At 28.7% G+C, this 19,182-nt stretch overlaps 2 protein-coding genes across 2 annotated transcripts; one reads left to right on the top strand and one right to left on the bottom strand.

Annotated features, from left to right (window-relative positions):
- LOC107638185 (RING finger protein) lies at positions 1-12,581 on the top strand. Its single transcript, XM_016341351.3, has 4 exons — positions 1-1,321; positions 1,702-1,752; positions 1,998-2,070; positions 12,057-12,581. The coding sequence occupies exons 1-4, from the start codon at positions 378-380 to the stop codon at positions 12,234-12,236; spliced, it is 1,248 nt and encodes a 415-aa protein (XP_016196837.1). The 5' UTR covers positions 1-377; the 3' UTR covers positions 12,237-12,581.
- Positions 12,582-14,428: 1,847 nt separating this feature from the next.
- LOC107635582 (uncharacterized) lies at positions 14,429-15,681 on the bottom strand. Its single transcript, XM_016339091.3, has one exon. It carries the CDS (start codon positions 15,467-15,469, stop codon positions 14,609-14,611), a length of 861 nt encoding a protein of 286 aa, XP_016194577.1. The 5' UTR covers positions 15,470-15,681; the 3' UTR covers positions 14,429-14,608.
- Between the last annotated feature and the right edge of the window lie 3,501 nt (positions 15,682-19,182).

Below are 19,182 nucleotides of genomic sequence, written 5' to 3'. Positions count from 1 at the left end.
TTGAGGTGACAGAGAGAGCACCATGTTTGTTTCTCTTCTTTTTTCTCTCTCTCTCTTAAGATCAGATATATCTGCAAAAAAAATAGTTGAATTCCTTGGCATCACAACCTTCCAAACAAACAGAATTAATCAAAAGTGAGATTTTCAACAACAATAACAACAATTCTTCTTCTTCTTCTCTTTCTCTTTAGAAACAAAACAAAACAAAACAAAACCCAACCCCTTATATATCTATATATGTATGTATATGGCTTCCATGTTCATCATCAATCATCATGAAAATCATCATCATCATCATAAACCTCTTCTATGCTTATAAAGCAGTCTCTATTATTATTCTTCCAGAACCTTCCTGTTTGATCCATGGCTTATGAGTTATGTTATTCAATATGACCATGGTTCCTTCTCAAAACAACAAGAACTATGCTTTCTTCTACACTGCTATGAACCAAGTTGAAGGATATAACAGTAATTACAGTAATTGCTTATTAGGATCTGATTTTCTTCTGAGGAATCACATGGCAGAGGATCTGTCAAGAGCCACCACCAACAACCACAACCATGAAGAACAAGAAGAAGAAGAAGAAGCAACTTCAAAGGGAGAAAGAGAACAAGAACAAGAACATGAACATGAAGAAGAAGAACAATCAGGAATCAACAACAATAATAGCAGTAACTGGCTTCAATTGAGCATAGGTTTTCATGATCATGATGCAGCAGCAACAACAAAACAAGACCATCATCATCATCATCATCTTGAAGAAGAAGCAGGTTCAACAATGGCTGCAGCTACAACAGGTTCTGCAGGATCATCATCATCATCACTTGTAGAGCTAGAGTTACTACCAGGTCGCCATTTCAATTGGGCTTCTTCATCTTCTTCTTCAAGAACAGTGATGTTTCCTTTTTCTTCTTCTTCTTCTTCTTTGTTCTATGAACAACAACATCAAACGTCTATGTCTTTGTCCATGTCTATGTCCATGGCATGTGGACCCAACATGAGTGCTCCAACAACAACCTTTGCAACTCATCATCAACAACAAGACATGATGCTAATGAATTGGGCATCATCGTTTTCTTCACATCCTCTCATGCCTCCTTTTCTTTCTTCTTCTTCATCTTTGTCGTCTTTATCACAATCTTGTTCTTCATCTTCTTTGAGGCCTTCTTATTTTCCAACTACTCCTCCCTTTCATCATCAATTTGATGTGGCTGGACCAAGCAGCTCTCAAGATTTCACTTCTTCTACAGTTAGAGTTGTTGATCCTCCAAGAAGACCTCATTCTGGAATTTGGTTCATGCTTCAAGCTGAACAAAACCAGTAAGCTAGCTCTATCTATCTCTAATCATAATTAATTAACTTAATTAATTCATTCATTCATTCCCATTATTAGTATTCTTCTACTTTTCTCAACGGAAATGTTTGGTAGTCAAAGAAAATCAGCCAAAAACAGCTATAAATTACCTTATTTAACATTCATTAATTGTTGCGACAATTAATTAATACTAAATAAGGCAAGTTTTGGCTGTTTTTTTTTGTCTAACTAGCATTACCCTTTCTTAATTACATTTTCCAATGTCCTCTTTTTTTCTTCTTAATTTTGTTTCATTATTATTTAGCAATGTGCCTTGCAATTAAGTGCAATTAATTAACTTTAATCATGTTTTTTTTCTTTTGGTGTTAATTGATTTGAAATGCAGAGTTAGAGAACCATTTTTACCTCAAATAGCTAAGAGCTACCTTAGAATCAAGTAAGTAATTAATGTTTTTCTTTTTCTTTTTCTTTTTCTCTGCACTTATATATATTATAGCTAGCTTGATGAACAGCAATGAGGCTCTTTTTTCATGTCAGTGTGCTATCAATATTTTCTCATGATGATTTGATTTTGTGTATTTTGAAGAAAGAAAGAAAGAAAGAAAGAAAGAAAGAAAGAAAGAAAGAAAGAGAGAGAGTAGTTTTCATCATTTCATTTTGACTTTCATTTAATTATTTCAGAGATGGAAGGATGACAGTTCGGTTGCTAATGAAATATCTAGTTAGCAAACTCAGGCTTCAAATGGAATCAGAGGTATTATTATTATTATTACTACTTTTCTTAATTAATTTAAATCATTTGTTTAATCTATCTTCTAATATAATTAATGCATTCCATCTTAATTATCCATCTTTTTATTTGTTGTATGCTACCCAAATATTGTTATTATTAGCATCATCTAACCATATTAAGAAAATAGAAAAGTAAAAAAAATATATATAAATAAATCAAGTTACATAGGACAATCCGAAAAGCAAAATGGGGTTAATCTTTTTTTTTTTTTTTTTTTTTTTTTTCATTGTAAGTACCCTTAAGTACATGAAATTGGGGAAAGCCTTTAGGGACATGAAAGTTACATAAGAACTAAAATAGATTTATCATTTATCTCTATGGTGATGGATACACATAAATCTTTTATTGAATTAAAAAAAATGAAAATTGTGTAGGTAAAATGTACATTTCTAAATTGTCACATTCAATTTCTGTTTTTTTTTTTTATTTTATTTGCATTATTATATGACACTCATACTCATATGTCATGGAAATTGGGAAACATGATTTTGATTTGATTAGATTAGAGTAGACATGGGTTCAATCTTCTATATTCTAGTAAATTAAATCCAAATCCATCCAAGACCAATTATCCACATAGGATCCTAAGTAGAAACTTCTATTTGGTTTGTTATATGTTTTTTAAGTTTGGTGGTGAGTGGAATTTGGATATTATAAGTTAGGTAAAAAATACAGAAACTCAATTAAAGATAATAATTATAATAATAATAATAATTACTAATTACTTCAAGGGAAAAAAATATGTGTGTGTACTCCATTATTATTATTATTAGTTCTTTTTCACTTCTTCTAGATCAAAGTTATAATTTCACATGAGGAAGCTATATTTATATACTTGATGATATTGATAATTGAGTTTCACTCATTTCAAATTATAATACTCTATATACCATGGAGTAGTTTATCATTCCTATGACCTACCACTGATTTTTGCATGAAAGTAACCTTTCGGTGGCATGCACCATCATGTATATGAAGAAAAAAATTTGATAGAAATTGCTAAAATAAGATGGAACTAAACTTATATAGAATTAACCCTAATTAGTTTTTTATATACCTTTGTTTGTTTTTGTTTGTTTCTCTATATGAAAATTAAGCATGTTTTAATTATAAAAAAGGAACTAAATTGTGAATTAGTAGTTGATCATTATTGAAATGCATGTTATATATGAGTGTTCCATGCACAATATTGTTAACAAACCAATGTAGTTAATCTAAAAATAAATTGTAATATGATTTTTCTAATCTTCCTTTTTCAAATTCTACTAATTTAATCAATAGTATTAAGAATTTTTCTTGTACATTATGCATAGTAATCAATAACCCTAGTGTAATTTTCTTCAATAATCTCTAATAATCTTTGCATTGTGCATGAGTAATGAACTAATGATACATAATCAAAATTCTAAAGTATTGTGTATTTGGCTGAGGAAATGAGTGAAATAGGTGTACTGAAAACTCGAGTGCAATAAACTAACTCAAACCTGTCAAATTATTTAATGGGTCTCAGTCATCAATTTTGTATGAAATCAACTACACTCGAATTTCTATATATATAGTCATTATTAAGTATGTGCACGAGGGCATGCATTAAGTGATATTATTATGGTGTGCACATTATAGTGTGTGTCCCATAACATACTTCATGCACACTTCATCATCCAACACACCACTACTAGTTGCTTCCTAATAATTACTGGAAAAAGGTTTTGAATCCTTAGAAGAAGAAACCATGTAACATATGTATATATATGGAATATATTAAAATTATTCATACATTCCTTTAATACATATATACATATATAAAATGATTAGATACTCACCCAACTATGTGTCTCATTTGTACTTTGCTATATGATACCAAATACCGTACTTACATACATCACCCACTTTGGAAACATTTATGAACCTTTCTTGAATGTGAATAAGTATATATTAAAATTTTCACATTTTTTAAAGATATATAAAAAGATTTAATAATCTTTATAAATATTTGTTATTTTAACATCTTTGATGGATATGATAAATAGGGGTAGTCCAAAGCTTTTTTTTTTTCAGAATTTTTTAAATCCAGATTTCACTTATTATTACATCATATCCCTTATCAAGCTATTAGTATGAATTGATAAAAAAATACAATTTTTGAAGGAAAAAAAACCTTTTTTTTTTCATAGGAATGCATGTTTGTCTTTATAGTGACTTGTTATATTAAACTTTTACCCTCTTATAATTAAGAATATTATGAATTAAACTTTTATCTTCATTATTGAATTTCCAAATCTAATGATATAATTAACATCTATAACACTTGTTAGTTAGTGTTCCTTCTCCTCCCCGCAAAGTTTTGTTAAAAGTCTTTGAATCTCTAATTATATGCTTTGATCATTCTCGGTCACATTATTATCTCTTTTTGTTTTTTCCTCCAACTATTTTGCTAAGTTTCAGCACAAGTCTTAATATAAGTAATTAAGTTTCCAATGAGTGCTGAAAAGTATTTTAATACGTGTACGTAGTTTTTTAACCTATATATGTTTTTTGTTCTATAGTTTTTTCTTTCTCCAAATACTTTTAAAAAATTCATTGATTGATGAGTGGATTGGTTCTTTTTTTTTTACTGACCATATTAGCTTAATTAGTATGATTTGGGTTTTCACCGTTAATTAGATATTTAATTTTCCAAAAAGATGATCTTTTTTTTGTTCCCCCATTAGTTTTAATATTAGTTTTGTGTTATGGTGGTCAATGTTGCTTGAAAATGAGTCACAATGTTGAGTAGTTGAGTACCTATTGTGTTTTGGATTTTTCATTAAAAGAAGTGTTATGCACAAAACAACAAATTAAAGCTAATAATAAGCTAAAATATTCGAAATATTATTAAATTAATTTTAAAATTTTCTTGTTATAATAAATTTTTATATAGAAAAAAAGATAAAAAAAATTATTAAAAATATAATTATTTATTTTATTTTTTTTTATTCATTTAAATTTTTGAGACGAGTAGTATCATGAACAGCTGAGTTAAACCTAATTGTTTAGTTGAATTTGTTAGTGAAGAACCCAAAATCTTAGATATACGTTTATGGTTTGCATTACCAAACAATATCTAAAAATATATATCACGTTAGATAGGTTACAGGACATACATACACATGCAATAGTCGACATTCCATTATATATTCTCTTAGAATTTCATGCAAGTTATTCTTTTTCATTCTGGTCAACCCTCCATGTTTTTCTCTTCATTTATTTATAGATCCCCAAATCCTCCATTTTATTATTTTTCTTTTTCTTTTTAATTAATTAACCTTCTAACTTCCAACTCATGTTCTCATTAAGATGAGATTAAGACAACAACATTATCTATTTTCTCCATTTCTACCCATATTATTATTATTATTAAAATAATATGACATATAGATGATTGGTCTCCAGATTAATATATACATTATTATTTATACATGTAGGATATTAACTAATTTGAGAATTGACTAATTAAATTTTATTAACTTGAAAACCTGTTTCAAAAAAGTATAATTCACAACTTACAACAAATTAAACTTCTAGGAAAATACTTAATATCTAGCCTTATTATTTCATGGCATCAAATAATTAAACTAAAACTTCATTTGTATTTATGTATTTATTCATTTACATGTTTATATGTTAATTAATATTCTGATGAGAGTAATCCATTTTATTTTAGTTAGAATGTGTGAGGCACTCAACATTCCTATCTAATTAATTTTTATTAGGCCTTAATGATAATAATAATAATAATAATGTGAAGTCAACCTAGGACCACTCGGTTATACACATCATCACCAGCCATAAATTAAAATAAGAATAGGGTTAGCTGGTTATTAGGGAAAACCTCATACATATAATTTGGAATAAGAAACTCAATGATTGAGTTTAATAGGTATTATAAATTTGCCCTAATAACATATTCTCTAGGTAGGTAGATATATTTAGGTTAATCTTTACTTGCATGCTTTAAGTTTTTAATTAGTTTTATTCAAAATAATAAATTTAGGGCTACAATTTGTTTTCCCTTAGGTATATTAGGAGGTTCAATGATAATAAGTCAAAGATGGTGATATTTTTCAGGTATTAAGAGTATTATTGTTGGATCTAATTATAAAAACGGTAACTAAATAAACTAACCATTTTAATCTTAAATCTTAAATATATATGTTAAGCAAAATATTCTAAATAATTTAATTAGAAACCCAACCTTTTTAGTTAATATTTTTTTAATTTAAATTTTAAATTCTAAATTTTATATCCTAAATCTTAATTTTAAATCCTAAATCCTCTATAAAAGAATTAGTTTTATAAAATAATTAACTAATTAACCTGTTTTGTTGTATATTGACAATATGAACATGGATAATAGATAGTCTAGGGAATAATCAATACAAGAAATCAAAAAGATGTCTTTCATGGTGGAAGATATGTGTATCCCTAACTTTTGTTTTAAATTTTGATTTGTTTTCCATTTCCTTATTATTGCTTTTTCTAATTTATTATAAAGAGTGCATTGACTTTAAGATGTAAAATCACATGTTCCAACTTGGATATATATCTATGATATATCTTTATCTTGGCCTACTTAATTGACAGCACTACTCATATTCTCTATATTCATACAAAAAGGTTGAAAGATATATAATAATATAGGAAGAGTTTCAAGTGTACCGGAAATATCGGTGTTCCAGTTATTTTAATCGTTGATCTGAATTATAAAAAATAGAGTGAATACCTCATTCGTCTCCTGATAATTATCTCGAAAGGACAACGAGGTCTTCAAGAAAAAAAAAATACTCAATCCGATTCCTGATATTTTTTTTGGGACTGATTAGTCCCTGTGCCAAAAAAACATACAACATTAACTTTTTTTTGGCACAGGGGCCTCGTTATCCTTTCGAGGTAATTGTCAGGTGTCGGGTTGAGTTTTTTTTTCAAGGATTTTGTTGTCTTTCGAGGTAATTGTCAGGGACTATTTTGGGTTTTTCTCTAAAAAGTATATATAATATATATTAATTAAAATCAACTGTTAAAACAATTAGAACACCAGTATTCTTGGTATACTTGAAATTTTTTCAATAATATATATGTTTTGATAATTGTTTATTTAACTAATTTTAATTAATTATTTATTAACTCAAACTAACACCATATCCTAGGGCTTTGAAAATCACACGTGGACCCTGTCATTCTCACCACACTTCCATATATACCCATTTTTGCATGCTCTTTCATTCTCTCACCTTTTCGTCACGCTTTCGCTTGTTTTTCCCCACACTTTTCATGTAGGTCCCTCCTATTTCCATTTTTTCTATTATCCTTTAATTTTTTTTATTATATGGAATATTTAATTTTGGATTAATTAAAAAGCTCCATCAAAATGTTAAGTGCAGCACTCTCATAAAAAGGGAGAATTCCATTATTATAAATAGGTAGCGTCCATCCTCCACCAACCACAGTTTATGAAACTACATGATGTGATGATTCTCTATAATAACAACAAAATCCAAATCTAATTTTAGTACTATCCACGATTGAAAACTAAGCAATTTCTATAATTTTTTTATTTTTAGGTAGTATATATTATACCCCAACTAACAAGGTTGTTCAAATTATATATATATATATATATATATATATATATATATATATATATATATATCTTATGTTTGAGTTTTGTGAATAATAATGAAAAAAATTTAATTAGGAGAATTAATCTTATCATAATGTGAATATGCAGCAATTTTTAATTAGTTTGAATGGAATTATTAGTATTATTATTATTATTGTATATATTATAACTCACATCATGTAATTTTCTAGGGCTAATATTAAATTTGTTGTAGATAAACTTGATTAAGAGTTTGACATAATAAGAAATATTTTGTGGCTGAGGTAAGGAGGCGTCTAGTTTGAGTAGATGAATTATATGAAAAAATATCTCATCACAATCTAAATAAAAAACATTAAAGTTGGTGAGTGATATGCATGCACCATTATAAACAAAAAAAAAAACACGTTAATTGTTAATTAATTAACATGGTTTAGGAGGGTAGAGAGAGAGTTAACCTTTTTATTTATTTATTTGTTTGTTGGTGAAAACTCAGATACAGTTAACTTCATATGAAGTTAATACTTGAGAGTCGTTAGATGGTAATTTAGTTAAACTTATCAAATTATTTAACAACTCTCAACTATCAACCTTACAGTTAACTACACCTGAGTTTCTACTTGTTTGTTTGTTTGACATGACTTATAGGCAGCGTTTATTTTGAGGTATTGAGACAGAGACTGAGACTCAGTATTATGTTTGTTAGTTCAGAGACTGATACTAAAATTTTAGTCTCTGTCTCCAAAATTTCAGTATTTCAATACTTCCAAAAAGTAGGGACATAGGGGACTAAAATTTTTAGAGATAGAGACTGAAACTTTAATAACATTTTATATCTAAAATACCCTCATTTCAATTAATTAATTCTAATTTTACCCTTTGTGCAAGTTAAATTAGAGTTTTATTCTTGTTTCAATTTCTGTCTTTCATTTTGTACCAAACAGAATACTGAGATTTATTTCAATCTCGGTCTCTTAGTTTCTGTCTCTCAGTCTTAGTCTTTCTGTCTCTGTCTCTCCACCAAACGCTACTATATAGAACTAGTTATTAGTTAGTTTGATGGTGAAAATAAAATAAAAAAGAAAGAAAAATAAAAAGGGCAATAATTTCATGTAGTAATGTTGACGCTCGCATGCATTAGGGTTTGGGTGGCGCAACGTGATAAAGACGTGCATGATGATCCATGAAAATTTTTAGTAATATAAACGCGTAGTGATTAGGTCCCTTCGAACAACAGAAAATATATATAATACAACTTATTATTTTATATCTCATATTAAAATTATTATTATTAATATTAATATTATGATTATGATAGTCTCTATATGGTGTCTTAGCCTATTCTTCGCCGTGGTTCATGGATCCATTATTTCCATCATATTTTATTCTACGTTCTTGTTTTTGTATGTTTTCTCAATTATTTTTAGCATAATTTTTAAATATACATCTCCCCCATATCTAAAAACATTGGATACTTTTATACACCTGAAATAATTAAAAAAGTTGAATAATAATTATATAGTGATACAAAAAAAAATTGATATTGAAAATATGTATGCATGGTGGTTGAATTAAAATAAAAAATAAAATAATAGATAATGGTGAATACTGAATAGAGTTAATTAAAATTTTGTCTCTTATCAATAATATTTTAGTAAAATTTAGGTTTAATTACTCTGTTGGTCTTTATAATTTTGTGAAATTTTTAATTAGGTCTTTTATTATTATTTTTTTAACTGAGTCTCTACACTAATTTTTTTTTTCAATTAAGTCTTTTTTAATAGTAATTGGCTTAATTTTATAGAAACCCAACTAAAAAAATTAGTATAAAAACTTAAATAAAAGGAAAAAAAAAGTATAAGAATCCAATTAAAAAAAATTTAGTGTAAGGACTCAATTAAAAAAAATATAGAAATCTAATTAAAAATTTTACGAAATTTTAGAATTAACAGACTAATTAAACCTAAAATTTATTTGTGGTTAATGGTTTTGTTCATTATAGCTATAGTATGATACATTAATACTAATTGATGTAGAATAATACTACTATATGATAATAGTAATATATATATATATATATATATATATATATATATATATATGAAAATATAATAGAATAGAAAAAAAAAACACTGAAGTCTAAGGGATGATGATTATGGCTTAGGAGCAAAGTCTTGTGGGACCCTATAATGATTAAAGAGGGAGCAGTTTTTAAGATCGTGGGTTGGGTGGCCATTTCCACGATTACCCGCTGACCCAAATATATGCGTGCATGCTTCATTTAACAAAACTAAATTAATTTATATAGAACAAAAGAAATTGCTTTTCTTTTTTCTTTTTTGTTTTCTCTAACATTAATTAATATGAAAAATAAATAGAGGGAAGTGGATCAATCTTATGCGTAAAGTAGAAGTTACAAAGATTGTATGCATTGGTTAGTAGGCCCTAGACGTAAGCCACTGACAAAGCATGACTTCATCCTGATTTCATATTTTCATTTCAATTCTTGCTTAAAAAAAAAAAAGAATTTTGTCTTAATTTAATTTACTAATCTGCATAACATCACTGTATGTATGTTCCATGCTCTGTTTTAATAAGGATTAATTATTTGATTAGTCTTTATAGTTTATTAAATTTTTATATTTTATTTAATTTTATAATTAAATTATTTTTTAGTGTAAAAATTATTAGAATTAATTAAATATTTTTTTTATAAATTAAAAATATTTATAATTAAAAATATAATTAAATTTTTTATTATATATTTTTTTGAAAGAAATATTTTATTAATTTTACCATTTTTACATAAAAAATACATAATTACAAAATTAAAAGTAATATAGTGATTCAATTAAAAAATATATAAAAATTTAATTAAGAATTTGATAAAACTATATGAACTAACAGAATAATTAAATCTTTTAATAAATATAGAGAATTAATTTTTAGAAATTAATTTTTTATGTAATTATTTTTATTTTTAGAGAATGTAGAGTTTAGAAATTAAAATTTATAATTTAGAATTTAAATAAAATTTATAGATAAAGAAAAATGTGTGTATCTGAGTATTATTAATTCGTTCCTACATACACAATACATTAAATGTATGTATGAGAAGAAATTGATAAGATTACTATTATACGTAACATGATGATACCAATTCAAGTTAATGAACTAAAATAAAAATAAAAAATCCTACAGTTGTTTCTATATATTCCTTGCTTCCCTTATTCACAAAATGTTGATTATGAAATCATCATAATATGCTATATAAGTTTTATATATCTAATTATTTATTATTCAATAGTAGTGTAGAGTCTTTACTTTGAAGTGAACTAAAGCTAGCGTCCCGTCGCGTAAAGAAAGATGCATAGATATCAATATTGAGATTATAAGAAAAGTAATCATAACAATGATTCTGGAATTGTATATATGAAAAATCTTGAAATTGAAAAAGATTGATAGAGGAATGATATAAAAGTATACATATGCTAATTATAACTATCATTTCTTGCTTACACTCACGTAGTCAAGTTAATGTGTATAGATAATAAGTTCAATCATAGCTAATTATAATATGAATTTTATTTATTTAATTAATTATAACCTTTGTATATATTATTGTGTATTCTAGTATGTTACAATATTGATGGCACAATTTTTAATTATTTCTAAAAACATTACTCTTACTAATGTCTTAATAGTGTGATATTACATTAAAGTTAAATTCTTTTAATGTTTAATTATTCTATTAGTCCTTATAATTTTACTAAATTTTTAATTAAATTTTTATATATTTTTTTAATTATATCTTTATACTACTTTTAATTTTATAATTAAATCATTTTTATGTAGAAAACATAAAAATTAACCGAATGTTTCTTCCAAAATACATGCAGTCAAAGATCTAATTAGATTTTTAATTATAAATACCTTTAATTTGTGAAAAAATATACAGTTATAACGCTAATATTTTCTATCTTGAGAAAGACTTAATTATAAAATTAAAAGCAGTGGAGAGTGGATGAACTCAATTGAAAATAAAAATAAAGAATCTAATTATAAATTTAGTAAAATTATAGGTATCAATAGAATAATTAAATATTTTTTAAGTGAATAAAAATACTAAAAGAATTGTTATTATAACAAAGATTTTTCTTTCTTTTTTGATCTATTTCTATATATACTTAAACATAACATAACATATGACATGTGATGTGTGTGTACATGGTAGAATTGAAGATAATAATTATGAATAAAGTGTGGAATGAATAATGATTCAATGAATGAATTGGTATTATTATTGCAGATAGAGATAACATGCAGAGGACAGAAACTTTTACCATTCTTAACGTTGCAGCATGTGAGGGATAACATTTGGACTCAGAGGGACACTACCAACATAACAACAACATCAAGACCTTTGCTTTCAGATTCATCAACCACAGATCATGTCATGGTTCTCCATTACAGTAGAACCAATGCTTAATCACAACTCATCACTTTAATTTTATTGTATCCTTGTTATTAACTTATCTAAACCATTTTTTTTTTACTTGTTCTTTTAATTTTTACTTTTCCAATTTTTCTATTCTAATGGGTTTTGATTATTATTATTTTTTTTTGCTTCCTTTTTTTAAAAAAAAAATCCCCCATTATTGATGACATGAATTAGGGTTTTGGGGTGGCAAGTACTATTATTGTTGCCCATAACATTTTTATTCTCATATATATATTATGAGGTGGGTGGGGAATTATTACCATCATAATCAACTGTATTATCAACAACAAAAACTTATTAATCTAATTTGATCCACTAACCACTATTTTCCCACTTTTAGTTTGTTTTTATTCTAATTTAAGTATTGTTGTGTCCAGCTAAATGCATGTCATATCAATACTTTTATTTGGATACATGCATGTGTTTTTATTAGCAACATCTAACGTGGGTACAGTTCCTTTTCCAAATTTGTACTTAACAAATTTTAATTCAACATCTATAAAGTTCAACTTTATTTGGTGCAAGTGCAAAAACATATGACATGTCCATATAGCTTCTTCTATATTAAGCATAATATCTCTGAATTTTTCAGTTTTTTTTTTTTTTTTATCGCCCCGCAAAAGAGCAAAGCAAAGAGTCAAGTCTATATAAGTTAAAGGAAGACTATGCTAAAACATAAAAGTGGTAGAAGTGAGTATATGAAAGCAAACATTAGGGTTCAGTTATTTTTTATTTTCAGTTATTTTTTATTTTTTTCCCCCAAAATTAATGGTAGTGAAAGATTTTTCCTTTTATGTTTTGGGCCATACGTGGGTTTTTTCATAGATAGAATAATAGGAAGATTATGGACTTTCTTCTTGGTCAACGATAAGAACTTTTTTTTGGTCAGGAATGATAAGAACTTATGAGCTAAGAAAATTGATTTTGAGCAGGCCAGCAATTTGGCAATTCAAAATATAAACAAGAGTCCAGGCCCAAAAAGAGCAGAAAGAAACTTCATACGGCCCATATCATCTTAAACCATAGCTAGTGATTTCCATGAATCTACCCTATTAGAGCTTTTGAGTAGACAAATTAATGGTGTTTATAGTGTGCTGAATTCAAAATATATAACACATCATTGATGTAATTACCTTCGCAAAGTTTTGAATGAAGTTGTAATTATTTAGAGCGAGATTTAGAGTTAAGTAACATCACATATGAGAAAAAGAAAGAAAACTAAGAACTACGAGGACCTCCATTTAAAAGCACACAAGAGCCTAATGTGAAAATAATACAGATCAAACTCACCGACATTATGCAGAAAATTAACTGTGCCTGAGAAAATGGCTATCTAAGTCACAAGCATAGTCAACTATAAATAAAACCATCAAATTCATCCAAAGTATATATAGTGTACATGAGGCAAACTGATGAGTGATGACAATCATCCTATTATTTCAACTTAAAATTCATCCAACGTTGCAAAAATGTGAATAAAAAGACCTCAACTATAAATAAAATCCAAACCTCATACAAAGCAAAATTAAATGACTAATCACTTTCTATCATACCCAACATTCACAACCACATAAAAAGCATGTACCAGTAGCTTTGATTGTGGATTCTCATTTCTCAACATGATTATCAGATCAGCATATATTGTCTAAGTCCAATTTTATGTCTCCCATTGCATATGTATGCATTATCTCACCATAAAACAACTATAAGATTATCACAAGTTTTGTATCAAAATTCAAAGCTACAAACTTAAAATATAGATTAAGTGTATGAAAGGTTAAACATAGCAGAGAAACAATAATCCATGCCTCAGACATTGTATAAAAAATGATTATCAATCACTTCAATTGCAGAAACCAGAAAATCTTATCAGGATAACATCCAAGTTATCCTACATGATCAAGTAGCTGAAAGATTAATAGATTAATCAAAATGGAGGACAACACATTATCCAGCCTGTTAATTTTGATTTTCAGATACAAGATTACAAAGATCTTCAGCTCAATCCAAGCTCCACATGCATAATTAGAGCACAGAAACATCAAACAATTGAAGACTCAAATGAATGAATAGATATGACACCTCCATCAAAAACTAGTTCAATTGAGTAAGGTAACAGAACTGCTACTAAAAACAGAGAAAGAAAACAAGTCATCAAAAGCTTCAACTGAAGATCAAAGTATATAACAACCATTGCTATTCATTCATACTAACCAGAAACACAAAAGGAAACATCTTACACATGCATATATCTACATCAACTATATAATTCAAGGTAGCACAATAAGAAAGAGAACTTAAGATTTAGAAACCATAGACACACACTTCACATTAACAATTTACATTACATACATACATGATCATGGAAACCCTTTCCGAAGCTTCTGGATCGCAGTGTACATTTTCCTTCTAGAACCAACGGCATTGATCCCCATATCTTTGAGATCTTCCAATGTCAGCATCGGAAGAAGCTCATCATCCACCTCATGAATCTCAAACATCGGAGCGTACCTACTCAGACCTAGCTCCAGCAACCACGACCTCACCCCCTCGCACTTCCTCCCTTCCCTCGAATCCGATTCAACCACGTCGTTTTCCGAAACCCTAGCTCGATCCGTGTGCCTCCCTATGTGCCAGTAACCGTCGTCGTCGTGGACCGAGTGCACTGGACTGTCATCGTGATAGTCTTCATCTTCCTGCTCGTAATCGAAATCACGGTAAGCTTCTTCTTCACCGTTGTCGTTGTTGTTGTTTTCTGTTTTTGCTGCTGCTGCTGCTGTTGTTACTGCGGTTCGAGGAGCGAAATTCGATCTCACACGCTTTGTTGCTGTTGAAGCTCGCTTCGATTTACCGCGTTTGTTACCGAATTCAGCGATTTCTTCGCCGCCGTTAGGGAGGTTCGTTAGGGAACGAGCCTTCGAGTTTGTCCTGGAAGGTTCTTTCGAGCGGATACGCCAGCTCCATGGAGGCATGCTCGGGCGGCGCGTGTGAGTTTCATGGTTGGTTGCGGAGGCGCGTTGGTCTCCGATCTCTCCCAGACGAACGCTTGGACGGCGTTGACGTTTCGGAGCGAGTGGCGGAGGACCGGGATTCTCAGCGGCGGGCTGCTGCTGCACCGTTGTCGTCGTCGTAGGATCCGCTGCCGTTTCCTCCGGGGCGGAAGGTGCGGTGGCGATTGGAAGCTCCGGCGGCGGTTGGAGTGTTTCGGGCTCAGCCGCCATTACAGTTACAGTTGCAGTGAGAAGGTGCGCAGGATAAGGGAGTCAAGGAGTTTTCCGGTGAGGTGAGGGCGCAAACAGTGCGATACGGTTCCTTATGTCTTGACCGTTGGATGGTTTCCGAAATTTGTGGTAGTGATTAGTGTATTATGTGGAGGAGAATGGTCGTAGATTCAGGATTGGAACAACCTCCTGAAAGCTAAATGGGTCCATTCGCCAATTGCCACGTGTGACTCACTAATTAATCATAGTGGATTCTTCTTTTAGTGTTTGAATTGATTAGTGATAATGACGGAGTTGATAATTTATTTTATTTTAGGTAAAAATTTATAAGCAGAGGTTAATATTTAAAAATTATTAAATAATTTAATAAATTTGATTAAATAACATTTTGATTTAGATTTTATGTCTTAATGTCTATAAAAAAACAATCATCTCCGTACTTGAGTATTTAAAATTTAAAAATGATATAATTATATAAATTTAATTGAAGAAAATAAAAAGTATTCGCTACATTAGTTAAATTTTAAAAGATTCGAACTTATCTAAATGAATTAATTTAAGAATTTAATTTTGATAACCATAATCAAATCACACTTATTTTTCGGGTAGTTATTTAACTTAGATATGCTAATACGTAATTGGTTTTTCATGTAAAACTTTTGTTAAAAATTAATTTCTTACTTGATTTTTATCATCATGCCGTGATGCGGTTGATCTATTCCCTTTTTAATTTTTATTCACATTCTATTAGAGGAATAAAAAATTAAAAATAATAATAAAATAAAAATGAAATTGTCATTAGTAAAATTTAAGAGGCCGGCTACACATACAAATCTTTTTGGCTATATAAGTTGCTTCAAGTTCAAGAAAAAAAACATGCGCCCCTTCCTTCCACAACACGTTCACTCTTTCTCTTCTTCCTCAATCAAAATGCAAACCATCAAAATTCAATGAACATTCGAAACAAACTACTACGATTCTGCAGAAATGTTCCAACTCCTCGCGAAGAGTAGAAGAAATCAAGAAGAAAAGATACAAATCTCCATAAAAAATCACCTGAAAAAAATAAGAAACATTATTCAAGGTATTGTTTTACTGTTCTTTTAGGTTTTAAAAGATTTCAAAAAAAAATATACTGTCTCCCCCTATATGCAGAGATTAATCCAAAATTTAATTCTAAATTTTTTTTTACTAAAGATATGAGACTCGAACCCACAATTTCTTAATTGAGTATAGGGAGACTATGCCATTTGAGCTATTATTCATTGCCATAAATTTAATTCCAAATTAATGTCTCAATAAATGTGGTATTGCATGAATTGAATTTTTATGTTACGTACTTTTGGAAGGGGGTTTCGAGTTTTTAATTTGAATATAGAACCAAAGAATGTGTTGAACTCGCGTATGGGGAGGAGGGGTACTTCACCTCGTTGTGGGATCAGATGAAGCAGAATTCGGACTTTGTGAGTTGTGTCCCTGAGAATGTAAAAAAAAAATTACCCAGAACAAACAAAACGGAGGGTCCGAATTTCATGTTTCAGATTTCAAATTCCATCAGCTGCAAATCGGACCGGATCATGCGATTTGTGAAGCAAAATTTCGTGAACAAAGAACTCGCATGGTCCGAGTTGTATACTCTGAGTTTTTTCAATTTTTTTAACACAAATTGGACCCTCCAATTTGTGTACTCCCACAATTTAAAAAAACACAAAAAATTATCATGTTAAAGTAGATCACTTATTTTACTTCCATATCAAAATTTTTTTGCCTTCTCTCAACAAGGGATTCAAAATGTTTAATATAAGAAAAGATCAATTTTATGGTGTCTATGAGTTTTTGCATAAATTTTATTTAATTTATTTTTTGTAATAAGTTTTAATTTTTTAAAAATTATTTATTTTTATATCTTTTAAATTAAATAATAACTTTTAACCATTTTTAATAAATAAGTACCAGTGTACCACCTTTAGGAAATCATAGCATTCACCATAAGAAAATTATTGATTAAAAATGGAGAAGTATTTGAAATAATCCTTGTCCATAATAAACTTAGGTGGATTTGCCATTTAACTTGTCTACATTGTTGGTATAGAAAAAAAATTAATATTACTTTTAATCTATTATTTAAAACTTTTAAGTTTAGTTTTGTTCAACGTTTTTTAATTTGAATATGGAAGTTTTTAATTTGAATATGGAAGTAAAATTGGTGTTGAATTCGAACATGGGGAATACAGGTACTTCACAGTTATGTGGTGTCAGTAGAACAACTCGGAGGGTCCGGCGTTGGATATTCCATTTCATGAAAAAATTGACAACAACAAATAACTCGGAGGGTCCGTTTTCTAGCTTCCAAAATTCATATTTGCTCAACCACAAGTCGGACCATACGATTTGTTAAGCAAAATTTTAAAATCAAACGACTCGCATGGTTCGATTTATGTATTCGGAATTTTTTCAATTTTTTTAACACAAATCGAACCTTCCGATTTGTGTACTATGAATTTTTTTCACTTTTTTAAACACAAATCGGAGGGTCCGATTTGTGTACTCCCACAATTTTAAAAAACACCAAAAATTACCATGTTAAAGTATATTACATATTTTACTTCCATATCAAAATTTTTTAGCCTTTGTTCAACTATGTACCAAAATAAATATACACATATACCATATGTTATATATATATATATCACATGTGAACATGTTCTAGGCTTCTAGCTAGCTAGCATGCCATATGAATGTGAAGTCTACCACAAAATAATCATAAACGTAATAATAACGACACTCTTCTCAGTTCTCACTCCAGATATATGTCATCTTTATAAAAATAAAAATAAAATGAAAAAGAGAGAAGCTGAATCTATTTGATGTTGTTTATTGAGAATTTAAGATTAAGATGCCCGTGGTTTGAACTGAAAGGACAAGTAGAAATATTTTTCTGTTGGAAATGAAAACGATTGTGTCAAGCAACTTGTGGCAATTCTTTTCTCAAGCACACTTTAATTTTTTTAATTTATAAGGACGTAACTATCTCTCACTAGTTTCTTTTTTGGCCAAATATTATTGGCATTGTTGCCTTGCAATGAAATGTGGGATTCACTTGTTTTCCCTCAAAAACAAAGTAGGATATTAGAGTGCAAATGAATGTGAGATATAAGTGCGACTTAAGCTATATGTTTTGAGGTGCCAATGAGCCTCAATTGTAAGAAGTGTGTGAGTGTGTTGTGTACTTAGAATTGAGAATTGTCTAATTTATTGAGGTATTTAAAATTGGGTTGCCCGATCCATTAACAAAAAAAAAAAGCTATATGTTTTGTGGCCGATGATCTCACAATGTCTTTGTTGTAAAGGGTTACAGTGAAAATTATTAAGATGTTTATAATTCTTTTCTCAGTATATAGAAAACGTTATGTTAAATGGCAATACTCTTTAGTTAAATCGCAAGTAAATATTCAACTTGCTTACTCTCTACTTTAAAATAGGATGAGATAATTTCTGTCAATAAAATATATCTGATCTTATTTTTATTTCTGACTAAAGTAAGTTAAGGTGGTCTTTTTATCATTTTTTAAGCCAACATAGTATTTAACTTTAATGAAAAAAAATTTGGAAGTATCGCATTAACTTTTTTTTTTCAAAGGTAAATATTATTTTATTATTATAAAATAATAATATTTCTATAAAGAAGTACAAAAGAAGTTGGGTATTTTTAA

The sequence above is a fragment of the Arachis ipaensis genome, chromosome B4 (genome assembly GCF_059453495.1).
Source record: "Arachis ipaensis isolate K30076 ecotype BB chromosome B4, ASM5945349v1, whole genome shotgun sequence".
Lineage (NCBI taxonomy): Eukaryota > Viridiplantae > Streptophyta > Magnoliopsida > Fabales > Fabaceae > Arachis > Arachis ipaensis.
Note: the sequence above shows the minus strand (reverse complement) of the source record. Positions and strands in the feature narration are given on the sequence as shown.